Source organism: Notothenia rossii (genome assembly GCF_949606895.1).
Source record: "Notothenia rossii genome assembly, chromosome: 7".
In the NCBI taxonomy this organism is placed as follows: Eukaryota; Metazoa; Chordata; class Actinopteri; order Perciformes; family Nototheniidae; genus Notothenia; species Notothenia rossii.
This window is the reverse complement of record NC_136905.1, coordinates 47,921,850-47,949,846: the sequence shown is the minus strand read 5'-3', so window position 1 is coordinate 47,949,846 and position 27,997 is coordinate 47,921,850. Positions and strand designations below refer to the sequence as shown.

General features: G+C 45.9%; 4 protein-coding genes across 5 annotated transcripts in view; 3 read left to right on the top strand and 1 right to left on the bottom strand.

The window, feature by feature from the left end:
* The window catches only part of setd3 (SET domain containing 3, actin histidine methyltransferase), a 33,276-nt gene extending 31,306 nt beyond the window's left edge, over window positions 1-1,970 (bottom strand). Inside the window, exon 1 of the mRNA XM_079641494.1 lies at window positions 1,843-1,970. The gene's annotated coding sequence lies outside the window, so the exon portion shown is untranslated. The remainder of the gene's footprint in view (window positions 1-1,842) is intronic.
* LOC307045909 (uncharacterized protein) overlaps window positions 1-27,997 on the top strand; it is a 600,354-nt gene that overhangs the window by 190,206 nt on the left and 382,151 nt on the right. The gene's annotated exons all lie outside the window — the stretch shown is intronic.
* Window positions 383-11,606, top strand: LOC307046400 (cyclin-K-like; the record flags this gene model as incomplete). The annotated part of the gene is made up of 11 exons (XM_079692794.1): window positions 383-445; window positions 2,414-2,757; window positions 3,742-3,823; window positions 3,951-4,082; window positions 6,668-6,773; window positions 6,989-7,046; window positions 8,084-8,253; window positions 8,348-8,520; window positions 8,600-8,630; window positions 8,717-8,782; window positions 10,349-11,606. 11 exons carry the CDS (start codon window positions 383-385, stop codon window positions 10,780-10,782), a joined length of 1,659 nt encoding a protein of 552 aa, XP_079548920.1. The 3' UTR covers window positions 10,783-11,606.
* LOC307045906 (uncharacterized protein) lies at window positions 18,684-26,561 on the top strand. Its single transcript, XM_079691934.1, has 4 exons — window positions 18,684-18,813; window positions 18,915-19,201; window positions 23,755-25,921; window positions 25,993-26,561. Exons 3-4 carry the CDS (start codon window positions 25,136-25,138, stop codon window positions 26,140-26,142), a joined length of 936 nt encoding a protein of 311 aa, XP_079548060.1. The 5' UTR covers window positions 18,684-18,813; window positions 18,915-19,201; window positions 23,755-25,135; the 3' UTR covers window positions 26,143-26,561.

Below are 27,997 nucleotides of genomic sequence, written 5' to 3'. Positions count from 1 at the left end.
TCCAATCTTTTGGTCCCTGAACAGGACTGTCACCAACATCCCACAGAGTATTCTGACAGTAACAGCATACAAGGCATGTGACCTAATGTAATGGCTGGATCAATAACCAATATCAGGCGGATGTTGGTTTAGTGTACTCAATGAGTTCTGTTACATTTTGGTAGCATTGCTTGCTGCTCTATTTGGCACAAATAATACAAAAACTGACATTTTTGCTAGCAAGTGTACTCAGCTCTGGGATACTACATCAAGTGTGTCTAATATCATCACCTTTGACCTTTTAAACAACACATAATGACCCTTTTTCTTTATTTATACAAGATAAGTCATTCTTCAACTGTTGAACATAAAGTAGGCTACAGCAAGAAGGAACAGTGCGCTGATGAGGTCGGACCCAGGAACAGCCTACTGCCAGCACAGTGTTCTCATACGGGTGGATGGGGATGTAAATATTGATAGGTACTGTTTATTTTAGGATGGTATATTGTTAAATGTGTTGGTATTTTGTATTAACAGAGTGTTTCCTGACGGACACACACAGTGTTGGTCGGTCAGGTAAGGCGGCAGGTGAAGTCAGGACTGATGCAGATCTTTTTGGAGTGCTTGATAACCCACTCCCCTCCCCAATAGTTGAATTGGAACGGCACTTCATGTGGCAGACCCTCCACACATACATGGAGTGGAAGTGTGGGGGATTAGGGTGCAAGAGGCCGTTTGGCTGGCTGTTTCTTTGTAAGACACTTAAACAGAAAGAACATTCAATAGTGCAAATAGTCATTTGATTTGGTGACAGTAAAATAATCGAAGTGTATTTCACTCTGAGAAGCTGCCTCTGATTCAAATTGAGAACAAAGATTGCCGGACATAAAACTAAGAGCTAAAGGGGCTAAAAAGCTCCACTTCTACCTTTAAGATTAAACTTAAATATTCAAACTATAGTTAATATGAAAATGTTGATACATGCAGCTTTACCTATTTTTATGCAAAATGAATTCCGTCTGTGAGTAAAAGCTGGAAAACCCAGTTCAAACGGTGGCAGTATGGCGTAATTAAAGATAACAATGTTAGTACTATTTTGTATTAGCTATAAGGAAAATCCGCAATGAGGCAATACGTTTTTAGAAGACAGCCATGGATATATTGCAAAACCATCTTTATTTTTTTTCTGAAAACAGTAAAATCATCTGAGCAAATACAAATAATGTCGTTAGACTGTTTTGTTATTGTCATGTGTTCCTGTACAAGACTCAGCGAGATAAAAGAGCTAAAGATTGATAGATTTGCGGGACTAACAGCAGTAAGAACAGCTCTCAGACCTCCTCCATGACACCGTTACAGCCCTCCAGGGCAAGCCTCACATAGCTAACTTCACATGTCAGCAAACTAAAAACTTAAGCAAAGTAACGCCTTTTGTCAGGCCTTTATTTCGGACGTAGCATAGGTAATGTATTAGCATGGTTTATCCTCCAACTTAGAGTTAGGTTTACTAACGTTTCAAGTTAGCACCTCGGGTCATTTATAGCTTTTCTACTAGGCTAGCATTAGCATTGAGGAATCACGCCCATCCGAGCAGAGCCGCAATAGGAGCGAGGCGGGTACCGTACGCTGGCTGTCTGAAGCAGGCTAGCTGTTAGCTGTTAGCTGCTCAGCTGTCAAGTGATACAACGATCAGCCTGAGTTTTAGAAGGGGCTAATCTACTGGATTGGCTGGCTAGTAAACCATATCTGCTAAAATACAACTGCCTCCATACAATATGCACGCGTCATTACAGAATAACACTCAACATCAAGTCTGGACTATACTTAACCAAACCAAAAGCTATTTCTAAAATTCAGTCATACCTTTTTTTAAGTGACAGCAGTAGTTCCTCTGTTCCTGCGATGCACCCAACCTTGACTATATCGCGCGTGTGATTGGAGTAGTGTAAACTACGCCCACATCTACGTCAGAGCATTCTGGCATTCTCATTGGTTGTAGGGTAAGTAATGTAAGGAAGCAACTCCCGGAACATGGCATTGACTGGTTGAAAAGCTGATCTAAGTAAAACGTTTTGCTATTTCCCTCTCCATGCGCATTGCAATTGGACGAATACTTTTAGACTGATTAAAATGACCATAAATGTTTGAGCTTCGATGATTGGTTGAAAGACGTGTCAATCACTAATCTTTCTCAGTGTATTCCAGTGGTCTTTGTTTGGATGGATTGGTTCGCTTGCATCAGAACTAAATCCACAAAGGAATAAGGTCGGATATTCAACTTTTTATACAACAATGGGATTTCTCTGGTAGACATTTCACACGTGTTTACTACTGTCATTATTGTGTAAAGGCAGCAGCCATTAGGTTCAACACAGTGGGTCGTATGAGTAATAGGTTCGGTACTTCCATTGCCGTACAGTGGATGTGTTAACAGCAGCTTCTAGCATATGTCGTCCGCCAACTGGCCATAGTTGTGGCTAGCAGGTTAGATGCTGTTTTCTCTCACACAATTACAAGAAGAATATTCAATCCGAGCCTGAAGTCCTGCAGTGAGCGGGACCGAAAGGATCTGTCCACCCTGGACCTCTTCACGCCCCTGTTATTCTGGGACAGGAATGACCCGGCCATCTTGGAACACATCAAACCATGCTGGTACTGGGACAAGAAGGACTTGGCCCACACCCCGTCCCAGTCCGACGGGCTGGACCCTGCCACTGAGGCCCGGTACCGCAGAGAGGGGGCTCGCTACATCTTTGATGTTGGCACACGGCTCGGACTGTATCCTTATGTGGCAAATATAGTTAAAGTAGGAGAACCTAGCACCTACTAAATAGACAGATACGAGTTGTTTATTAAATCATACCATCAGCTGTATACTATTACTCAGTATGTCACATACATTTCATTGGGTGGTTCTTGATACTGGCTTGCATTGTGCTTACAGTTTGTGGCTTTCAATACACACACTTACAGAGTAAAGCAATGTATAATTTGACAAAGTTGTATTTTTAGTTATATTGCAGATCCCCATCAGCAGCAATATAGACAAAGAGACTAGCAATACTATTAGTTGTATTGATTAAAGGGCATTATAAAGTTAGATAGTGTGGGAGAGGTGGGAGAAGTACTCAAATATTGTACTTAAGTACCTGAGAGTAGGAATACTCTGTTCCAGTAAAAGTCCTGCATTCAAAATGTTACTCAAGAAAAGTAGAAAAGTATTATCTTCAAAATATAGTTAAAGTAGCAACAGTAAAAGTAGTCATTGTGCAGATTGGTCCATTTCTGAATAATAGATATGATATGTTTTATAATGATTGATCATTAAAGTGTTCTCAAAGCTGGTAAAGGTGCAGCTAGTTTGAATGACTTTGTATACTGCAGGGTAGCTTGTGGATTTACTCCAGGTGGAACTAAAGTCTGATTTAACACTTGATTAGATTTCACATCATTCATCCACATCTGTACCACCATTTACCTCTGAACTTTAGTGGAGTAGAAGAACAACGTAGCAAAACATTTGAATTCTCAGGTAAAGTACAAGTATCTCAAAATTGTACTTAAGCACAGTACTTGAGTAAATGTACTCAGTTACTTTACACCACTGGTGTGGGGTGGGGGGCTCTGTTAAACACCCGTCCACATGAGAACAGTTTTTTCGTAGACAGGGTTTTTCCTCCTCCATTCTTCACTTACTGATAAATAACAACTGTTCAAATGTTGAAACTCTTCCGTCAGACTTCTTAACCTCTACGGTTACAGTCACTATGACACACTGGCTACTGGGATTGTTTACTTCCACCGCTTCTACATGTTCCACTCCTTCAAGCAGTTTCCTAGATATGTAAGTATGGAATTCCTGGTGGGTGTATGGTGAAATATCTCCATATTTCATGTTATTAAGTCTTCCATAGCATCATTTGTACATGTGTTGTTCAGCTTGGTTCCTAACCTGGTGCACGTGCCTGCAGGTGACAGGAGGATGCTGTCTTTTCCTGGCAGGCAAAGTGGAGGAAACTCCAAAGAAGTGCAAAGACATCATCAAGACCGCTCGCAGCCTGCTAAATGACATCCAGTTTGCACAGTTTGGAGATGATCCCAAGGTCTGTCCAAATAAATACTTTTATTAGCAAAGTCTTTTCTCTAAAAGTACTGACAAATAACCTGCTATGAGTTTTATTCATTTTTCTGGGCTCTATTTTTCTCAAGCCTTTCAACTTGGTGGACAGTATTTTGTTAGTCAAATTGGACAAATCTTAAAATGAGTACATCCATCCATTAGTGTCTTAATGTCTTAGGCCCAATCCCAAACCACTCCCTCGACCCTACCCCTCCGTGACGAAGTGAACTCTGTCTGTAGCCACACTCGAAGCTGATTGAAGTTCCCTCCATTAAGGGTTAAGGGTATAAATACAGCGGCAAGCTTTGGGACGGCCTCCCCTCTCTCCAGCAGAAACAGGAAATGCCGTAGCTGTATGTAACAATGGTTTCAAATCAGCATCTCTTAGAAAAAAAATGTAAATTAATAACTAAAATAAAACTCCAAACATCTTTCATTGTGTTACTTTTTTGTAAAGCTCTTTTAGTTTTAAACCTGATGTTTATAAGCTTCTTAGTTTTTGCAACAGTCTGTAAATATACACAACTTTCTAATAAAATGCACACATTTACCTTTTTCTAGACTAAACACAGGTATGATCCTAAGTTAAAACATATGAGGTTATCATGATGTTGTTGACATCACAGTTTATCAGTGGCTGTTTGCTGGAACTACTTGTTAACAGCTTGTTTCCTGACGGAAACACACAACGTTGAGACGGGTCAGGTAGAGACCGGTCTCAAGTCAGCACCGATGCAGACTCGCTGTTTGAGGGCTTGATAGCCCACTCCCCCTCCACACCGCTCCACACTCGTTGGTTTGGAACAGCCCTCAATATGGCGGACCCTCCGCGCAAGCGGAGGGGTAGTGTGTAGGGGTAGGGTGTAGGGGGCGGTTTGGGATTGGGCCTGAGTGTCTTAATGCCACTGTCCATGGTGCTAGAAACGTTTTGTTGGCGCAACTAGCTCATTTACACTAACTCTGTGTGCAGCCTTGGTCTATGTGGATTAAGGATACACGTACACAACAAAACATGACAAATTTATTTAAGTAACATTAAAACAAAAAGTATTTTCTTCCATGAGGTTTCTTTCTTGGTTCTATTATTTGAGGATAATTTATAAACATTAATTAACGTGAGTTAATATAGTGAATCTATAATCTTTAACATGATGTCAGATTCCAGCCAATAAAGTTAGATTATATTATTCCCCTCTTTCTACCCCAATGTAAACAATATTTGAAAAAAAAAAAGAAAAACAACCAAACTAATTTGAGGAAGATACATCCCTTGTGCACAAGAGTGGATTTGTAAACCAGCAGTCTAAAGTTTAAAGTCCTTGTACATAAATAGTTAGTACCGTAATTTTCGGACTATAAGCCGCGCCTTTTTCCCTATTTTTCGACGCTGCGGCTTATATAACGGTGCGGCTAATCTATGGATTTTTACAGCTAACAGCCAACACCTTTAACTCTATGGGCTCTATGGCCGGTCCGCGGACCCCCACCTTTAAGCGGCGGGTTCCAGCAGGAAAAGCTGGAGGCCGGAAAAGAGTGAGACAGGTAGCGCGCAAAAGTAAAAGTGGAACCGAGAGTGGTATGCCGCTGCTGCGGCTTATATTCAGGTGCGGCTTATAGTCCGAAAATTACGGTAGTCACGATGAAATCATAAAACGTCAAAGCGCTATAAACCTTATAAAACAGCTTGGTCAGCAGGTTTTATAATAGGCGCGTTCACACCGGAGTACTTTTCCTCATACTTTTCCCGCTTAGTTCCATTAGTACCCCTTATGTCGCGTTCACACCAAAAAGAGTACTTAGTGCCGGGAACTTTTACCCCCATTTTAAGTGCCTGCTGAGGCTGAAAAAAAGTGCCCCAGTTCTGATTGGCTGGGCGAATTGCAAACCACGACCCTGTAAAACTCTGAAATGTTTTGTAGAGCCACCATTTTATTATACTCGCATTAGCATTATTAGCATTCGCCCGGCGCACAAACGCAGAGAGACTAATTTATGGCAGCACAAAAAAAAACATGGGAGTAGTGGAGTGATGAGGAGGTGTCGGCGTTCTGGCGATTTACTCGGAAGGCTTCAGTAGAAGCTGCTGGGACTACCAGCAGCTTCTACTGAAGCCAGTCCCTAACTCCGGGGACTTCCGGCCGGGGACTTCGGGTGGCAGTATACGCCGTGAAGTTGTTTGCGGCCTACCAGTAAACCCAAAGCAGAAGAAGACAAGGTGACATCAGCGGCTCATTTGCGTAATCTCCCCTCAGGGACTTAACGCGATCGGCTCTTTAGTTCCATGGGGGAACTAAGTGCTGGGAACTAAGTACGGCAAAGTACTTGGTGTGAACGCGGCTAATGAGTTTGATATTATTTGACTTGCAGTGCTTTGGGGAAACAGGCACCCCTGTCTGCATTTAGTGAAAACATGCATTTCAAGCTTTCACACTACAGACCTGTTCTTCCTCATTCTACATTTTGGCTGACAACCTGCAGAATGTAACTCTTCTTATCCTTTGAGTGCTGGATAGCTATTTCTTATAAAGTGCTTCACCATTTTCTTAAGGAATAATCATTTTCTAACAGGAGGAGGTAATGGTGTTGGAGCGCATTCTGCTGCAGACCATCAAGTTCGACCTGCAGGTGGAGCACCCCTACCAGTTCCTGCTGTGCTATGCCAAGCAGCTGAAAGGTACCTCTGTTTCCCTTTGCCTCTTTAGGGTTTTTTCGCAAAGACTAAATAAAGACAAATATATTGAGAAGAGTAGTTGGACCAGAAATTGAAATGAGAACTTGACTGTAGTGTGTGGTTAGAAACAAGTCAGTCATTGAGGAAGTGCCTGATGGGGTGTCCGGGGGTGCTGGGGGTTGTAAGAAGCTGATGTTAATAATTCCTGTGTTGTTCAGGGGACAAAAACAAGGTGCAGAAGCTGGTTCAGATGGCCTGGACCTTTGTGAACGACAGGTGAGCCCACAGACGGTGACTAAGTGAATAAGGAATAATAGGTTGACAAAGGTAAAGATATTTGTTTCAATATTTATTATATAATTACTGTTTCAAGGGTATGGAAGCAGGCCAAAACGATTAACAAAATTATGTTTAATCAATATTGCACTCACAATTATTTATCATGTTTATTCATTTATTTTAGCATCATAGTGTGTTTTTGCATTTTAACATCTTAATAAAAGAGCGCTGTCACTTCCGTGTTGTGCTATATTGCAATATACCATACTGTATATTGCAATATACAAAAATCTATATTCTATAGACTACAATATAAAGTTAAATGCATAAATCTGGTGCAAGAACTAAAGTAGGAGGCCAGATAAACATAAAACACTTAATTTAACCAAAGCAATCTACAATACGTGCAGTTAACCATCAGGACACAAACTCATTCAATACATGACATGTCAGTGTTCTTCACCTGTAACACAACCTATAGTATTCTGTTTCTAATTTGTTTCATTAAAGGGGAAAAGCCCTAAAAGAAAGGTGCTCACACAAACACTGTTGTACTCTAGTAAACAATTTAAATATGAAAACAATGGTTCTATAGATTTGATGGTGATAGGTGAAAACACAGCAAAAAACGAATTGCCATTAAAAATGTATTCATTCTGCAGCTGTGAAAAAGCTTCGATATTTAGCACATCTAAGAATCAGGTAGCATTGTAAGACACCTAACTTTGACTCTAACCTTTAATCGATCCTAACTAGCTACGCTCCTTTCTGATGACTTATTTGAAAAGAGGGGCCTCTTGCTCCATCACATTATCATGCTCTGATTAAGAGAGCGCATGTTTGTAAAACACAGTGCATGGCCTCAGCCAATCAACATGCTGCTCACAGCTCTACAATGAATTAAAAATGTTAACCATTTTAATTGAAAGAAGAAATAGAAAATCAATATGTGACTGTCAATTATGTTATTATGGTGGCCCGCCATAAATCAATCAATACTAGGCAGTCATGAATACTCTTCATGCGGCCCCCAGCCTGTGCACCATGGTGGCCCTGCAGTGGGAGCCGCAGATCATCGCCGTGGCCGTTATGTATCTGGCTGGACGCCTCTCTAAGTTTGACATCCAGGACTGGACCTCCAAGCAGTTGTCCCAGCGCTGGTGGGAGCAGTTTGTCCACGATGTGCCTGTTGAGGTGCTTGAAGGTGAGGAGAACTATCACACTATCCACAGTACATCAAACATATATAATAATCCGTTTTCCTCCACTGATCTCTCATGCTGTCCTCCATCGCAAAGATATCTGCCACCAGATCCTGGACCTGTATTCTCAGGCCAAGCAGAACATTCCTGATGGAGGGATGGGGACAGCTGGAACCCCCCCCCAGCTTTCCCTCCTATCCCCCCCTGCCCCACCGCAGGCCAAGAAGGCCTCCCCTCAGACCAGCCCCCGATTACCAAGACCAGCCCAGGTGAGTGGGTGTGTTACATCTCATTTTATGCCCAACATGTTTTTCTGACTCAGACTGAGACTGCATTTTTGTATTTTAGCCATCGCCAAAAGATGACAGCAAGCCCAGCAGTGAGTACAAACCCAGATCTAACCCTGAGCTCCATCTATTTTCATTTTTACATTGTTTTTCTTTATCGACACCTTTTGTTTTCCAGAGCTGTCAAATCTAGAACCTCCTCCACCTCCGGCCCCCCCTCCTCCTCCAGTCTCCATAAACCCAGGTCAGAAAGTGTCTGCTCTTATCCTCCTTTGACACTGTTAGCTTTAAAACTGGAATCAATTGCATGAAATAAGAGGTTCACCACAGTATTAACATTTGGCAACCATATTCCTGTTTATTCTTCCTCAATTCAATTCAAAACCTTTATTTATCCAAGTGATATCCCATTGAGAACAATGATCTCTTTTTCAAGGGAGACCTACTCTTGCATGGTAATAAAGGGGGTCATTTGTATTCTTGTGACAGTAAAACAGCTTCACCCTTCACCATGTGTCTTTTGAGGATGAGGAAAATAGAGAGCTGCCTTTTTTAAGTAGCATTTAACTCGACTCAAAAGTAACAGCATTATTATTATTTTACCAATTACTGTATAAGAAAAAATTATTAGTTACAAGGGAAATTTAATTATGTTGTAATTATTATTTTTCATTTGTATTTTTTTATTATTATTTGAAGAATCTTAACATACCTTAATGTGTTATGTCACTTAGTTGTTTGTTTTTAAACTGCTGCTACTAATTTTAAAGGTGGGATAGGTAATTTCGGAGAAACCAGCTTGAGTGCGCTAGAATCTGAAAATACACAACTGGAAAAAATCTGCCACTTCCTTACAGAGCCAGATCAGACAGGCTTCCTTGTCTGCGATACACAGAGAACAAGCGAAACTCATCCTGAGCACACATAAACACTCACAGTATTGAGTAAGAAAAAGGTTTATAACGCTGTGAGCATGGGTCTGCGGAGAGCATTTCTCCGCGATCCCAACTTAGTAGTCCGAAAAACGTTTACCCATTTAAACAGTCGTGATAGATACCTTGTTTGTTTTAAACATCATAAATACACAAACAACAATGAATACCTACAGGTTGTGTACCCAAATCTCCCGCTGGTCCAAACAAAGTAGGAACAGCATCGTTCTTCAGTGCCCTACGCTGTACATATCCGGCATGAATCGCCATTCATTCCAAGTCAAGTGCATTTTCTTTTCTCTGTAGGATAACTACAACAAAGTGCATTCAGAACAAAGCCAAGGTGCTTTAAAACTGCAAAAACATCTAGGCCAGTAGGCCTACAACAAAATAGTGTAAATAAAGATTGTAACAACCAGGCCTTCAACAACAACAAATGCACCTATAAGTTTGGTAACCTAACGTGTTGTTGCGATGACATAATCAAAACACGGCGACAAGCACGGCGCGCGACCATGCTCGCGGCTGGCTCACAGCCAACATGTCTGCCGCTTGGAGATATTTTAAAATATCAGAGAAAGAGGCGCGGATTGCAATTTGTAAAACGTGCTCAGCTGACATTTCTCGAGGGGGTGTAACTGCAAAGACTTTCACCACTTCGGGATTACTCCACCACTTGAAATCAAAACAACCAGACAAATATGCGGAGTATGATCAACGTAACCCTGTTCTCTGACATTCGGTGACATTCCGAAAGCCGAAAGGGCCTTTTTAACCATTTTCGGCCAATCATTTTCGGTGGCCGAATATTCGGTGCATCCCTAGTACAAACCTTTTTGATGTATTGACATTCACTTCATCTCTTTTCTCTTTTACAGACCATAAACCCCCTTCCTCCTATCCACCAGCCTCAGATCTCTCATCCAGACCACCCCCCCTACCTTTACCCCATTGCCCACCACCACCACCTCCTCCTCCCATGGACCTCCCCACCCCCAGCTCCCTGGTGTCCAGTGAAGGTTATCAGAAGCTCCAGTCCATGATGAGGACAGAGGCCTCCTGTTACACTACTGCCCCCCCGGCCTGTGGTCCACCACTGGGCTTCCACCACTTCCCCCCTGGCACCACCCCCTTCCACACCCCCCCACTCTCAGCCTGTAGCTACCTGCTGGCTCCTCCTCCCTCAGTCATTGGGATGGCACCTATTTTAAATAGTGGGTACCCCCCCCCACCAACAACTGCTGGACACAATCAACTGCCTCCTGGGATGCCGCCAGTCAGTGGGCTGAGTCGGGGTACTTGGATGAGATGAGGATCAATAAAATCCCTGTAAAGGCAGCTTTAGTGATATGAATGGTCTGTGTTAAAGGAGATATGGAGGATTGTAAAATACATGTGTTGCTTTAGCTCTCTTTTTTGCACATTATGTCATTACATTCTGTCATGTTTTAATGTAGACAGTTTACACATCCGTTTTATCTTCTAAAATGTCTATAATCGCCTGGTGTCCTATTGACATATTTTGGATGTTCAATAGCACAAAACTTTCACTGTTATCTTTCCATACGCCTAATCAAGAGAACGCAGTCCTGTAACGACAGCTTTCCCCCTATTCTAGTAGGGGTCTAGTAAGGCTAGTCTGTAAACGGCTTTGCATTTCACAACTGCCAATTCAATTCAAACAGATTAGTTTCCTTTGTCAAATATCTTTCTACTGGTATATGATGAAAAGGAAACTCTGGAAAAGATCATTTTTGTAAGGATGTAATGTTGTGAATACATAGGCACACTTTTTCAAAAATGCTTCTATTTAAACTTATTTTTTGTTCATAATAAAAACCTGAAAAACCAGTAGCTGAAGATACAATATTTAAAAAATGTTCCTGTTAATGTAGTAGATATATATGATGTAGGCTCTATAGGTCAGTTATATATAGGGATGGGTATCGTTTGAAATGTATCGATTCCGGTTCTGCTTATCGATTCCGGTTCTTATCGATTCCCCGTTTCGATTCCAAAATTGTAAAAGAAAGAGGTCAAACGTTTAGATAACAAAAATATCTTTATTCTTTTAAGCTTTAACTGACATTTTTACAAATAAAAAAAATACATGAAATACAAATGTATTGCACTGTGCCTTGTCTTTTTCTTTTTTAGTGTAGTGGAGCCTCACTTTAGAGCTTTTACCACGATCCATCTTTGGTGTTATGAAGTGATTGAGCTCGCAAACTGTCTACGGGAGCGCTGGGGGAGCCTCGCTGCGGGGGCGGGGGCAACTGTGGATCTCTGTCGCCTGTCAGCGCAACTTACTTGATGCCGTTTAAAAAGAATTAAGGGCGGTGCCGGCGTCAGCGTACCGAGCCGGCCGTCAACGGGCCGCTGACGACCGGCCGTTCTGTGATTCTCCAGAACACACATATGGCCAGTCCGCCCTTACCCTGTATTCCACCGGGTCACCGTGGCGCCGCGGCGCAGACGGACCCGATGGGATACAGGGTCTACTGCGTTTAGGAACCGTTAAGCAGAACCAAAATTGTGTATTTTGTATGTGTACCCGGTACCCGGCATTTTCTTATCGGTTCTCATCTGGAACCGAGTTTCGGTTCCCAACCCTAGTTATATATATATATATATATATATAGATATATATATCTATATATATATCTATATATATAACTATTGTAGAGCCGATGAACGGGAGTCAGAGCCGCTGTATTCAGAAAGGACTTCCATACTTTATTATTCATTAATCAAGAAGACGTAAGTACATGTGCTACTCTGTGTAACCAGCTAGCATGAATGACGTCAAACCCCGGTACCCTCACTAACGGGTCCGGGTTGCAACACACACAAATCACACAGTGAATTATATACCAATAATGTGTCACCACACAAGCCCCCCCAGAATTCACCCATAAACAAAATCAGCGTGGCGGGGCGGAACGATAGGCCGACCCCCGCGACTCATGAGCACGGGAGTCGGAAAAACAACCTCTGCCTGTGCAGCCTCCGGAAGAGGCGAGACCGGAACAACGGGTCTCAACTCAGCGACCGGGATCAAGGGCAGGGGGCGGCCCCGTCGCGGAGGTCGAGCCAGTACCACCGGCTGGTCCAAGTCCAGTTGAGCAGCTTTCACCCGGTCCACCGAGACGTGCTCGGCCACCAAGTGCTTGTCCCCATGTTCCAAGACCCGGAAAGGCCCATCGTAAGGGGACTGCACGGGGCCTCTGTGCGCGTCATGTCGGATGAACACATGCCCCGCCGAGCGGAGCTCCACGGGAACCCAGGACACCTGAGTTCCGTGCCAAGCAGTGGGGATCGGAGCAAAGGACTCAGCGGCGTCCTGCAGGAAAGCTCGTTGGGCAGTCGCCGACCAGGGAGCCGATGCATTGGGGAGGAAATCCCCCGGAACTCTTAACGGCTGCCCGTAGACCATCTCAACCGTGGAGCACTGCAGATCCTCCTTAGGCGCGGTCCTCAGGCCCAGCATCACCCAAGGCAGCTTGTCGACCCAATTCCCGTCCGTCAGGCCAGCCTTGAGGGCCGCCTTCATGGAGCGATGGAAACGCTCACAAAGGCCGTTAGCCTGAGGATGATAAGCGGTAGTCCTGTGAAGCTTAACCTCCAAACCACGCCGTGGCAGGCCTGTGGAGACATCGCACAGGAGAGTAACGCCCGCTTCACCGAAAACCACGTCTTCGAAGCGCAGCCCCAAGCCATCCTCCTTCAGGGCCTGTACGCCGGGGTCCGTGACCTGGTCCGTCGCCATGCGGGTATAGTCCAGGCCCAACTGGATGGCCCCGATGACGACCCTGGAGAGGCAATCTGCGACCAGGTTTGATTTGCCAGCCACATGCTTAATGTCTGTGGTGAACTCTGAGATGTAAGACTGCTGACGTGCAGACCAAGGCTCTGCCACTTTTGACGTGGCGAACGTGAGCGGCTTGTGCTCGACTAACGCCGTAAATTCACGGCCTTCCAGCAAAAAACGGAAGTGCCACATGGACAGCCAGAGTCCAAAGAGTTCTCGGTCAAAAGCGCTGTACCTGCGTTCCATGGACGTCAGCTGACGGCTGAAAAAGGCGAGCGGCTGCCAAGCGCCCTCCACCCACTGCTCGTGCACCGCGCCAACGGCGTAGTCCGATGCGTCTGTGGTAATGGAGATGGGAGCCGTGGGTGACGGGTGCGCCAACAGGGCCGCCTGAGCCAACGCAGTCTTGACCTCCGTAAAAGCAGGCTCAGCATCCGCAGTCCAGTCAATCGCCTGGATGAGGGTCGTACCCTTCAAAGCGGCCGCATAATGTGGGCGGCCCAGGTGATGAACCGGTGGTAGAAAGTCACCATCCCCAGGAACTCGGGGCTGTGAGCAGGCGAGGAAATGCTGCGACAGCCTCAACCTTTGCCGGCAGGGGTGCTGCACCGCCTTTGGTGATGCAGTGTCAAAGGAAGTCAATGTCAAACACCCCGAACTGGCACTTGGCAGGATTAATTATCAACCCGTGTTGGCTGAGCCTCGTGAAAAGGGCTCGGAGGTGTGACAGGTGCTCTTCCACCGAAGCGCTGGCGACGAGTATGTCGTCCAGGTAGACGAACACAGACGGCAGGTCCCGCAGCACCGAATCCATCAGGCGCTGGAACATTTGAGCTGCGTTCTTGATCCAAAAAGGCATCCGCAGGAACTCGAAAAGTCCAAACTTTCTTAGGAACGTCCAGGGGATGCATGGGCACCTGGTGGTATCCGCGCACCAGGTCCACTTTAGAAAACACCAACGTACCGGCCAGATGTACTGAAAGTCTTGAATGTGCGGCACCGGGTAGCGGTCAGGTGTTGTGGCGTCGTTGAGGCGGCGGTAATCCCCGCACGGGTGCTAACCGCCGTTCGGCTCAGGAACAACGTGTAGAGGCCCAAGGACTGTCAGAACGGTGGACGATACCCAGGCGTTCCATGGTTGAAAACTCCGCCCTCGCTACTGCAAGCTTAGAAGGGTTCAACCGCCGGACCATGTTGTTTCCATGGTCTGTGCATTCTCTCTGCAGTTTGTATGCATTCTTTCAGTAGTCTGTTGAATCTATCAATGGCTCCATTCACAGGTGCTTAATATCTCTCTCGCTCAAAAAGGTTGCAAACGCATGAGAGGTAAACTGTTGTCATCCGTTGTCAGAGATAAGGTAGGATGGATTTCCCTCACGACTGAACACTGAAGTGAGGAAGCGAATGATGACATCAACAAATGCCACCTCTGGCCACTTACTGTAATAATCTGTGAGGCCGATGGCATAGCGGCAGTCCCATGTAGCACTTTCAAAGGAAAGTTGGACAGCCAGATCAAGGCAGTTGTTAAAAACAGCTTCTTCCACTTCAGGCAGCTAGCCAAAATAAAACCTTTTTTAAATATTGACCTTTTTGAAACGGTAATCCATGCCTTCGTCACCTCCCGCTTGGATTATTGTAATGCACTATATATTGGGATAAGTGCGTCCTCCCTTGCTCGCCTGCAGATGGTGCAAAATGCAGCAGCACGGCTCCTAACTGGCACACGCAAACACGAGCAAATTCCTATGGGCTCAGAACAGTCTCATAATACGAGAGGGGTCTGCCTGCAGGCCTGCACTCTCAGGACAGTTCCGGTGTAGGCTGCACTCTCAGGACACCTGCACTGTCAGTACAGGAAGTGACGATTCTGACGAACACGTTTTTTCCCCGCCCCCCGAAAGACTCGTTTGATGGAAGTTTTCAAATCACAATGGAGACTCATCACAGGGGTGATGAGTCTGCCCACCATGTACTTTGGGTTGGCCTTGGTCAAGCCCTTTTGACCCCCCCAGCCTGGTTCTCGTAAAAGTTGACTTAGCCATTTTTCGCTCAAATGACACCATGGAGGAATGTAACGGGAGCTGACAGGGGACTCTGCCCGCCTCACGAGTGCCTATTTTCGGACCCTTTTTTTCACTTTTCCCCCTATTTTCCCCAGTTTTATTATTTTTTAGGCTATTTCACCCAGTTTCTACCGGGAACACTGCCCGGTTTCGGGTGTCCCCCCACGGCCTGTGTCCAGCCCCCCCCACTCATCCATATATGAATGGATTTTGACAATTTTTGTTGCATTATTTCTCCTCTCCTCTCACTGATTGAATGGCAAACGCAACCCACTGTCGGAGGGCCTCCGCGCCGGCCCGGCCTAGTGCCGGTGCTCTGGCGGTCGGTTCTTCCGAACTGCGGGTTCGACTCTGATGGCCGGGAGGGTGTGCTGCGTTGGGGTGGGGGACTTCCCCAACTCTGCGTGTCTCTTCCTTCCCGGGCCGGCCGATATGAAGCGTGACCAAGACGCACCGTCTGACTCAGGGGTCCCGCGGGTCCCGCAGCGGGGTGGAGGTTTCCAGCTGGAACCTCCCCACCTCCGCCGCGGTGCACCCGGCAAACACGGTTGATTCTTGAACCCTCCACTGTTGTCTAGCGGGTGTAACTAAAATGCAAGAAGGCTGTACTGATAACTACAATACAAGGTGTCCGTATATATCTATACATATATATATATATATATATATACAGTTGCAAGAAAAAGTATGTGAACCCTTTGGAACTACCTGGATATCTGCATAAATTGGTCATAAAATGTGTTCTGATCTTCATCTAAGTCACAACAATAGACAAACACAGTCTGCTTAAGCTAAAACCACACAAACAATGATATGTTTTTATTTTTTTATTGAACACACCATGTAAACATTCACAGTGCAGGGTGGGAAAAGTATGTGAACCCTTGGATTTAATAACTGGTTGACCCTCCTTTGGCAGCAATAACCTCAACCAAACATTTCCTATAGTTGAATATCCGACCTGCACAACGGTCAGGAGGAATTTTGGACCATTCCTCTTTACAAAACTGTTTCAGTTCAGCAATATTCTTGGGATGTCTGGTGTGAACCGCTCTCTTGAGGTCATGCCACAGTATCTCAATTGGGTTGAGGTCAGGACTCTGACTGGGCCACTCCAGAAGGCGTATTTTCTTCTGTTGAAGCCATTCTGTTGTTGATTTACTTCTGTGCTTTGGGTCGTTGTCCTGTTGCATCACCCATCTTCTGTTGAGCTTCAATTGGTGGACAGATGGCTTTAAGTTCTCCAGCAAAATGTCTTGATAAACTTGAGAATTCATTTTTCTGTCGATGATGGCAATCTGTCCAGGCCCTGAGGCAGCAAAGCAGCCCCAAACCATGATGTTCCCTCCACCATACTTCACAGTTGGGATGAGGTTTTGATGTTGGTGTGCTGTGCCTTTTTTTCTCCACACATAGCGTTGTGTGTTCCTTCCAAACAACTCAACTTTGGTTTCATCTGTCCACAGAATATTTTGCCAGTAGTGCTGTGGAACATCCAGGTGCTCTTTTGCAAACTTCAAACGTGCAGATCAGAACACATTTTATGACCAATTTATGCAGAAATCCAGGTAATTCCAAAGGGTTCACATACTTTTTCTTGCAACTGTATATAGATATATACATATGTATATAATAAGTGTCACGATACGATTTTATTTTGTATTTGCGTGCATTTCCTGTTTCGAAAGTGGAGCTGTACTGATAGTGGCGATTTTATTTTGGAATTCTTAGCGTGCACTTCCTGTCCTGAGAGTGGAGATGTCCTCAGAGTGCAGGTGTCCTGAGACTGCTGGCTCCCATGCATAATACACACATGCACACAGAAGGATTCAAACTTGTATTTCATGATCCACAAAAGGATTCACACTCGTCTTTCCGGATCCACACTTGTGTTTTTCAATGCACACACAAATGTGATCCATTTCATATACATGAAAAAAAAAAATACAGATACAGAAAAAGGTTTACATATGTATTTTTGATCCTCACATATTTGTTTTCCATTTAAATCCCCTGAACCTGCAAACACAAACCGCTTTCTGTGCAAGGATCGCTGTGCATTCGTGTGTGGTTTTTTTTTAGACTCCCCTGACGCTCACCCGATTCGTACTTGTAATTGTTTCTATCTATAGCCAATCACATGAGCGCGCCCCCCACGGGTATGATTTATTGCGTTCATGACACTTCATACGTACTTTGCGCTGTCCGGTCAGCTCGCTAAACAGAGGGCGGAGCTTCAGGTGAACATGCAGAGCTGCGTGTCTCCGTCAGACTCAGCAGCTGATCTGATCTCTCTCTCTCGTGTCCGGTTTTACTTCACTCGCGTTTATGTCCATATCGATTAGATCCAGCTCTCCTGATCGGCCTTCATAGAGAGCACCGATCAAACTATTAGGAGTGAATATCGGCCGATAATGACCGGCGGGGCTCGATCCCCTCGTTGACAGTTCACTGTCTAGCACTGGCTTCGTAGTGCACTGATCGATTAGGCTAAGGCTAAGCTAACCTGTAGCTGCTCCCTCCACACTCACAGCAACTTCATACAGACATAAATAAAGCAGCTGTATTCGCCATACAGGAAACACACATTTAAAACGGTTTTGCCTGCCGTTTTTGTGTACACACAAGCATTCATCAATGGTTCGGAAAGTTGCGCTGTACCTTAATAATATAAAGGCTTGTATTTGCGTGCATTTCCTGTTCGGAAAGTGGCAATGTACTGAGAGTGGAGGTGTCCTGAGATTAACGCCTGCAGGCAGGCTCCATGGACCTCTCAGCTCCGGATTGCGCAAAATGCGTAGGCTACATGAAGCGCTACGTCATGAACGCAAGAAATCTACCCTCGTGGGGGCGCGCTCATGTGATTGGCTTAGAATTCAGGAGACATCTGATTGGCTATAGATAGAAAAAAGTACGAATCGGGTGAGCGTCAGGGGAGTCTCAAAAAACCCACGCACGAATGCACAGCGATCCATGCAGAGAAAACGGTTTATGTTTGCAGGTTCAGAGGTTTTAAACGGAAAACAAATATGTGAGGATAAAAAATACATATGTAAAACCTTTTTCTGTATTTGGATTTTATTTACATGTATATGAAAGGGAACACATTTGTGTGTGCATTGAAAAACACAAGTGTGAATCCTTTTGCCGGTCATGAAATACAAGTTTGAATCCTTCTGTGTGCATGTGTGTATTATGAGACTGTTCTGAGCCCATACATTTCCCGCATTGTATCTTCAATCCACTGGCTGCCCGTTCATTCAAGGAATCATTTTAGAACTCTTTTATTTACTTTTAAAGGCCTCAATGGCCCCGCCCTACCTCTCTGAGCTGTTACACAGCTACACGCTCACTCGCACTCTCAGGTCAGCTGATCAGTCGCTCCTGAGGGTGCCAAAAACTAAGTCTAAGCGCAGAGGGGACCGTGCTTTCTCTGCTGCCGCCCATAACCTGTGGAACGACACAGGTTAGTTTTGTGTTTGCATGTTTTATTTTAAATGTATTTATTTTATGTTTTGTGAGCTGAGCTGTATGATTTTATATTTTATGTATCTCTCTCTCTCTCAGCACTTTGGTCTGGAGGTTTTAAAGTGCTATATAAATAAAGTTGGATTGGATTAAATGTTAGCACCCCCCGAAGAGGCACAAGCTCTTACGTTGACCCTGGAGTTTCAACAAACATCTAAATCATCAGTCAAGAGTTTACGACCATATTTCGGGGGGATATGCAACAGTAAGAGCTTCACCTTCACCAGCTACAAGCTACAAGCTACATCAGTGCCTATGGATTGAAGGAACGGCACGGCACAAAGATCAGCGAGTTGCATTATCTAGCGTGATGGTCAACTAAGAAGGTAAAGAATACGGCTAAACTCAAAATGGATGAGATAAAGGAACAGATAATTAAGCTACAAACGGAAATACAAGAAAGGATAGGCTTATTACATCCGGAGAATTGTGAAGGCATGTCAAGGCAGGTGTTACATTATACATATTCATACATTCTTGACATACTATGCCTTGTTGCAAATTGAATTAAAAGTAAACATGTGAGGGAACAATGTTCAGCTGATCTAAAAGAGATTATAAAATACAGCGCTATGACAAAACACTTGACAGCTGATGCAGCTGTTGCCACGTAATAATGAACGGACGTTGCTTTAATATGACCGCTCAGAGGAGAGGAGTATTCATTTCTTTAAAGGTCTGCTTCTTCCCCTCCTCTCTCCTCGGTTCCCCTCCTCGGTCCTCCGCTCGCATCTCCTGTGGGCGGGACTAAGTCTTGAGGAGGGGAGTCGAGGAGGGGAAATTTAAGAATTGAGAAGCCTCTTAAGAACAAACAACAACCCTGCATTCTTGGAACGCAATACCCGAGTAGGACAGTAGGGTATAATGAGTTATTTAAGGTAAGATGACGCCTGCCCATTAAGGGTTTTGTAGGCGAGAAGAATCATTTTAAATGATATCCTGTGTTCTATAGGGAGCCAATGTAAGGCAGCCAGAACAGGAGTAATGTGGTCCCTTTTCCTAACTCTGGTTAGTACACGAGCTGCAGCATTTTTGAATCAGCTGAAGCGACTTGACTGACTTCTTGGTACGCCCTGATAATAAAGAGTTAAAATAATCTAGCCTTGAAGTAACAAATGCATGGACTAGTTTCTCTGCATCGTTTTGAGGCAAGATATGCCTGAGTTTTGCAATGTTACGTAGATGGAAGTAGGCGGTCATTGAAATTGATTTTAGGTGGGCGTTAAAGGATAAATCCTGATCAAATATAACACCAAGATTCCTTACAGTCTCACTGGAGGCCAAATTAATGCCATCCATAGTTAGTATATCTTTAGATAATTTGTTTCGTAGATTCTTCGGGCCAAGTACAATAACTTCAGTTTTGGTCGTGTTTAACATCAAAACGTGTAAGGTCATCCACGTTTTTATGTCCTTGAGGCAGTCTTGAATATTATTTAGATGAATAATTTCATCAGGCTTGATTGATAAATATAGTTGAGTATCATCCGCATAACAATGAAAATGTACAGAATGATTCCTTATAATAACGGAAGCAAGCATATATAATGTGAACAAAATAGGTCCGAGCACTGAGCCCTGTGGCACTCCATGGCTAACTTTGGTTTGCGTGGAAGATTCATAGTTGACACGTACAAACTGAGACCGTTCAGAAAAATAGGACCTAAACCAGCCTAAAGCAGTTCCCTGTATGCCAACTAAGTGCTCTAGTCTTTGAAATAGGATATCATGGTCGATAGTATCAAATGCAGCACAAATGCAGCACTGAGATCGAGGAAATGGAGGCTGCTCGTGCCAGTCTGGAGATCTACGACAGAAAAATCAGACAGGAAACTGATAGACAGTCTACACAGCAGAACATGAGACAGATCCCTTTCAGCCCTTCTGTAAATTGTCAAAACCCTCACATTACGGCACCAACGCCCAGTACTGATGTGTCCTGTCTGGCCCAAGCAATACAAGACGGTATAGCCATAAACAGACTCCCAATGCCAATGCCCACAGTCTTTAGTGGAGACCCACTCCTCTTCATTAAATGGAGAATGTCATTCATGTCCCTAGTGGACCAAAAGGGCATTTCTTCAGCTGATAAACTTTGCCATCAAAAGAGACACGTCGGTGGCCCTGCTCACAAATGCCTTGAAGGAACATTTTATCGAAATGAGGAACAGGCATACTGGGGTTGCGGTCGGATAATCCAAAAATCATCTCCTAACGTCTAACCCTATCGTCTATTCCTTGACCTCTGTGTGAAATGTCACGGGGTTAAGGGATAGTGGATAGGAGAATTCAAAAGGAGAAGAGACTGCGGTACTTTAGAGAATCTGACTGCACTTTCACTATCCAACGTCATAAATGTGCTTCTGCTGCTGTGGGGAAACTATGGAAACTACAGTTGTCTATGTAAGCGAAAATGCCGTCAAATGGACATAATTAACATTGCAACTGACGACCAAATGGCAGAATGCGTCTCAATGGACATACTACTCCAATTGCCTAAAAGTTTACTGTACCCAAAGTGACAAAAAGAGTATTCATTTGGACACGCTGAAATACGTTCAATTTACAATAGGTGGAGCTGCAGTAACACCTTCCCCGCCTTTCAGAGACTTATTGCTGGGTAGAAAAGCCATGTGCATCACCCTGGATCTCTGCATGTGTGTGCCTGTGAGTCTGAGACCCTCACAGCAGTTACTACGGAAGGGGTTACTGCATGAACAGTTTCCCCAGGGTCCAAGCACTTATTGCTGGGTAGAAAAGCCACGTGCATCACCCTGGATCTCTGCATGTGTGTGCCTGTGAGTCTGAGACCCTAACAGCAGTGACTCAGCTGTCTTGTCCATTTCATGAGTCAAATGTTAACGAAATGGCCATATTTCGTGAGTCGAATGTTAACGAAATGGACAGACTTCCGTCCTGTTGAATGAAAACAGTTAAATGCACTTTTAACACTCAATGTACCCACAATTCCAGCTCCTTTCCTGGGTAATAGTGTGAGATGAAGCAGCCTGTCCTCTCGTCTGGGTGTGCGCTTTCTGTGGGGTCTCGCAGCCCGCTCCTCCCCGGCTGCTGCTGCTGCTGCTGCTGCTGCTGTGCTGCGCTCTCACCCCCTCTACTCTCACCGCTTTTCCCCGCCTTTCGGAGACTTATTGCTGGGTAGAAAAGCCATGTGCATCACCCTGGATCCCTGCATGTGTGTGCCTGTGAGTCTGAGACCCTCACAGCAGTGACTACGGAGGGGGGGGCTGCACGAACAGTTTAACCCGGGGTCCAAGCCCTTATTGCTACAGTTACTACAGTTTCCAGCCCGCTTCTCCCCGGCTGCTGCTGCTGTGCTGAGCTCTCACACCCTCTACACATTCTAAATGACCCATTTTAATTGAAAACTGAATTAAAACAGTCCCCCCCCGAGCTTTGCAACTAATCTACCCACGATTCCAGCTCCTTTCCTGGGTTTAAATGATTTATTTTATCATTAATATGGTTCCTTAACACAATGCACATAGTCTGGAGCTCACTGGGGTCCTGCATATGCTTTAATCAGGCGTTTTAACACTTTTTTCCATGAAGATAATTTTTATTCACTATCATGGGGTTATACAAATCAAATTCCGGGTCATTCGGAGCTCAATTGTACCTTTTACTATTTAAATGTATTTGTATTATATATGTTTGGGCTATAAAAGTGAAATTTGTGGGTGACTTTGTGGGAGGGTGTGCTGCTTGGGGGCAACCCTGCATGTCTCTTCCCTCACGGGCCGACCGATATGAAGCATGACCAAGACGAGCCGTCTGACTCAGGGGTCCCACCACGGGTCCCGCAGCGGGGTGGAGGTTCCGGGCTGGAACCTCCCCAACTCCGCCGCGGTGAGCCCGGCAAACACTGTTGTTTCTCGAACCCTCCACTGTTGCATAGTGGCCTTCGTCGGCTGCGGCATTCAGCAATTGGCCTTGCTCCGGGCACCAGTCCCCCCAGGGACCAGTTTTCGGTGGCTTCACATGATATAGGGTCAACCCTACTTCATCACAGGCTACCTATTTGATCCTGCGTAACCACATATGCTTGTCTCAAAGGGGTAACGGCCTGATCCAGCCCGGGTGTTTCTCTACAGCTTGTCCAGCCTTAAGCTCTGATATGAGCAATTGGTCCTGCGGAAGCTGAAGATGAAAGCAAACTGAAACTTAAAGGAATTGAAGGAAACGCACCACCAGGAGTGGAGCCTGGGGCTTAATTTGACTCAACACAGGAAACCTCACCTAGCCCGGACACGGAAATGATTGACAGACCATGGGACTCTATCCAGTGCTCTTCTGTAAACATCCAAATGAGGGGTGGGTCTGAGGGGAGGGCTCTGGCTGTTTCTGCAGCCTCCGCTTCTCTCTTCTCCTCCGGGGGCAGGTGCGAGGGGTTCAATGCCTCCTCCCCCCGCTGCTGCGAAGGCCGGAGCGGGATGGAGCGCCCGGAGGTACTGTTGTGCCCACGTTACCATGTTGTCTCGAGGATGGAACCGATAGATGACATACTCTCTACCCGAGTTACAAGTCACTATTTTCGGACCCTTTCTTTGCTTTACCCCCGGTATCGATCAACTCTCCTCAACTCAATCTTCTTCCCCAGCCCCCGGTTCTCCCTACTGACGCCCGGTTACGGGTCAGTTTGTGACTCATTTGCTGGGTGAGTAACATGAATTGATGGCTCGTATATGAGTGTCGGCCGGGTACTTCGGGGCACTCTATAGCTCAGTGTTGATATTGGAGTCGGAGCCCCCCTTCTCCGGGTAAATATGATTTACCCAGCAATGTTGAACGCAGATGGAGCCTCCCATCTTCCGAAATAGCGTACCTTTCAATCGATTTTAATCTGCTTGTGTCTCCAAAGGTTCGGCTAATATGACTTAAAAGATGCGGTCCAAGATGCAGTCCAAGATGATGACCGAATGCCCGCTGTGTCACCTGAAATACCGCTCTCTCCCAAGACACTTGGTGTTCCGGCACCTAGTCCGCAACAAAACTGAACTCAGCATTCTCCTACGCATGGCCAATGGAAGAATAAACATTCGCCTGGAACCCTGCTCTGTTGTTGGTTGTACATACCATGGCACAAGGCTGGACCGGAATCTTGAAACTGAGCACCCGGAGCTCAGCCAACAAGAAGCAGACTTGGTACTGCGAGAAATGAAACTCATGGTGGGGCTTAAAATGCTGAGGGAGCTCCGGCAGATCGACCCCCCAGTACACATGACAACGACACTTGATGTGGAATATGGTACTTATGATGAACACCCAGACTCATTTTCCGGGGAAATTAACCTCGACTCCGATGAGGGAACAACACACAGACTGTTAAGGCCGGAAAACGTTGCACTGAAGGCTCAAAAAGAGGCCCTCAATAGTGCCAAGAGGGACCTCCGTAGCTCGTCAGCGACTCCACCGGCTGAAAGCATTACGATCCAGCAGCCAGCAAGGCCAGCTTCCTCCAGCAGATAACCCCCCTTGGTTGAACGCGGCAGGCCTCAATCGAAATACGTTGGCGTTGAGGAGTCTAGGGGCGAAGGATTAAGGAGACAGATTTCTGCCCCCCCCCCAGTGTGAACCAAGTAGACTTGTCTCGGCGGCGAGCAACCATGCAGAGGTCTTCGGGGGTGAAGTGCAAATACAAGCAGAAAAATACATTGCATGAGCATGGCTCTAAGACGGGCCGTGATGAGGGTTGTGGTGGTGTGGGAACCAGACATCGTGATGAGCTGCATTGGGAATGTGAGGACTGTGAGGACTCTGATGATCGGGCCATGACTGACGTGGATGAGCCGGAGATAGCAATTTAAGTCACGGAGCTCCTTATGGGTCAAAAGCAACCCACCATCCCAACTATCTCCGGCATCACGACTCCAGTGACACAGCCGACGGTCAGGGTCACCCGCCTACACAGTAGCATTTTAAATGCTGCAGCCATTGTCAGTGCTCAATCGTCCTCCACCAGCAGGACATTGCCATCGTTCCGTACCCCTGTATTGCTCAGGAACACCGAAGCTTGGCACGCTAGAAGGGCAGTGGTCCCTGTGGCTGGGAAAGCGTCACCCGCACCTTCCAGACCCTCTGGTAGTGGGCGTGCGAATACAATGCGGTACATCACACTTCCACCCAGCATGGAGGCGGTAATGACAGAGTACCGGTACTACAACGCAGGGGTCAATCCAGACACAAAGTAGTCCGAAAATGTGCGGTCTAAGGTGAGCCGGGTCAAGAACTTTCTGCTATTTATGGGGCGAGACTCTCCCCGTCTGTCGGACTGGCTGTTCCTGAAGGACACTTCAAAGATCCGTGCCTGGCCACATGACCTGAGAGAAAACTCCAACCTTGCCGTCACGACTGTTGCCTTTTATATAAAAAATATAATGCAGTTTATCCGGTACTTGATGGACTCGCATGTGAAAACAAAAAGGCTCAGTGTGTCTGACATGAAGACCATAAAGCGGGAGTTGCAAACTTGCCTGGACCGTCTGCACAGGGATGTGACAGTGCATCAGTTCCATGTGAAGAGGCGTAAGCTGGAAAACCTGCCTGGCTATGGTGATCTTAAAAAGTGTCTTTCTGCCTCTGTCAAGCGCATCCCGGAACTATTGGATCGAATGGAGCGTTCCCCCTCTGTAGAAGCCCGCTACCTCTTATACGGCTATTTCTCACTCCATTGGTCCCTGCTCTATGGTCACCGTGCAGGAGTCCACACAAACATGACTAATTCAGAGGTGAATGATGCAGAAGACAGGGGCAACAAGCACAGTTATGTCATCCATGTCAAGGCACACAAGACCGCCAAAACCTATGGAGAAGCGCAGCTGCACTGTACTTCGGAGGAATTTGGCTGGGTCCAGCGATGGATGCAAATCAAAAAGAAGTTGGTTGGGCAACAGAATCGCTACTTCCTCTACACGGCGGGGGACGGCCCCTCAAAGAACCTCCACACGTTTCTCAACCTTGCATGGACTGATGTAGGGCTTCAGGGTTCCATTTCCCACACCTTGCTCCACACTGCCCTGGCAGACACTGTGAGTTTGGTAATGACTGCACATTTAACTGTTACCAATTCCAGTTTTACTAATTATCCGTATCTTTCCAGGTGAAGAGGTACCAGGACCCATCCAATCGTGAGGTGCTGTCACGGTTTATGTGCCACGACTTAAGGACTGCTAACCGGTACTACGCCAGCAACCCCGGTGTTAAGGAGGCCTTGGGCATCAGATACATGTTTCAGCAGTCGTTTGCATAGGCGACAATGGATGCACAAGCCGAGGCCGGGATGGAGCCTGAAGCAGCTGGTCCCTCCGCTGCCCCAGAGCCAGAGCGAAAGGCAAAGCGAAAGACATCGTCCGTTCGAGCAGGGCGAGTTCCAGCCCATTGTCCCGAGTTCAGCAGCAGTGAAGATGAATTAACACTGGTTTACCAAGATACCACCACTGATCCCTCGGAGGAAGAAGCTGATGCATAGTTCCGGGCTGGGCTGCTGGAGCGGGCGAATAAACGGGAGAAAGAACCGAATGAGACTCTCCTCGATTCTGCTGACAACGACAGTGACAATCCCTTAGAGTCTACTTGCTTATCGAAGACTCTCCAGAAGCGAATTCGCTAAAGACTCACTGTAAATGTGCATATATGTATACATGTTCTTGTGCAATTGAAAATAAATATATTGTTATAATTAAATACTATTTATTATTTTCAAAATGCACCGACACACCCACAAAGTCAGCACCGGACTATCATAGCGGAGGCTCTTGGTAAAAACTCTATTTTAGCCCACTGTATTGTTCCCAGGGGCACCAGCATAGATGTCTCAGACTCACAGGCAGAGATCCAGGGTGATGCACGTGGCTTTTCTACCCAGCAATATGGCTCTGAAACCTGGGGAAAAGTGGTGTGAATAGAGGCAGAGAGCAGCGGGCTGCGAGGCGCACCCAGAGGACAGGCTGCTTCATCTCACTTTATTACCCAGGAAAGGAGCTCAAATCCTGTGTACATGAGTTTTAAAATTGCATTATACTGTTTTAATTCAACACAGAGCGCAGCCGAAGAGCAGCAGGCTGCAACAACTCTATTTTAGCAAACTGTATGGTTCCCAGGGGCACCTAAAAGTGTCTGAATGTCTGGTAGACACGTGTCAGCTGTAGGCTGCTTAAGGGCGGACGGAAAAGAACCGCAAAATCCACCCCCCTTTAAGGTCCCCAGGGGCATGAAGTTCTGTAGGCTGTGATCATCTGTGTTTAGTCCGTGAGGGAGTGCTTAAGTCCGGGGGCCCGGGGACTCACGGTGTGCAAGGTTATGGAGGTGCCCATGTCAGGGGCACATGCTGGAGGTCATTAGTCCGTCCTTTGGGGCTCTGTGAGGGGCTACAGAGAGCTGGTTTTCCCGGTGTCTGTCCTGGATGAGTGAAATAATCAGAGTGCCATGTCAGGGGCACATGCTGGAGGTCATTAGTCCGTCCTTTGGGGCTCTGTGAGGGGCTACAGAGAGGTGGTTTCCCCGGTGTCTGTCCTGGATGAGTGAAATAATCAGAGTGCCATGTCAGGGGCACATGCTGGAGGTCATTAGTCCGTCCTTTGGGGCTCTGTGAGGGGCTACAGAGAGGTGGTTTTCCCGGTGTCTGTCCTGGGTGAGTGAAATAATCAGAGTGCCATGTCAGGGGCACATGCTGGAGGTCATTAGTCCATCCTTTGGTGGTCTCTGAGCCGCCACAGAGAGGTGGTTTTCCCGGTCTGTGTCTTGGAGGTGAAAAAATACCTGTTTGCCCCAGTGAGGGAGAGATGCTGGTGGTCTGTAAATGGTTCATCGTATCATTACTACGGGTCTCTGAAACAATCAGACTTTTACCACACTTTTAGCAGAGTTTAATCCGATTTGTAACACTCTTTTCCCCGCAGAAACTAGTTTAAGTCACTGTTGTCACTGTTGTGGGGATTTAGGAATGTACCTGTGTGGGGTGCGGAGCTTCCCTGCACTTTAAATCCATTGATTTGCCTTTTTTTGGTGTATTTTTTACTGTTAATGCACTGTGCTCCCTTGGATGATGCGCCCTCCTGTGGGGACACATAAGAACTGCACTCAAATCACTAGTTTTTTTTCACTTT

Coding starts and splice junctions, on each gene's coding strand:
- LOC307045906 (XM_079691934.1), top strand. CDS start 25,136: ATGGGGCGAGACTCTCCCCGTCTGTCGGACTGGCTGTTCCTGAAGGAC. Junction 25,922..25,992: donor ACACTGCCCTGGCAGACACT/GTGAGTTTGGTA, acceptor GTATCTTTCCAG/GTGAAGAGGTACCAGGACCC.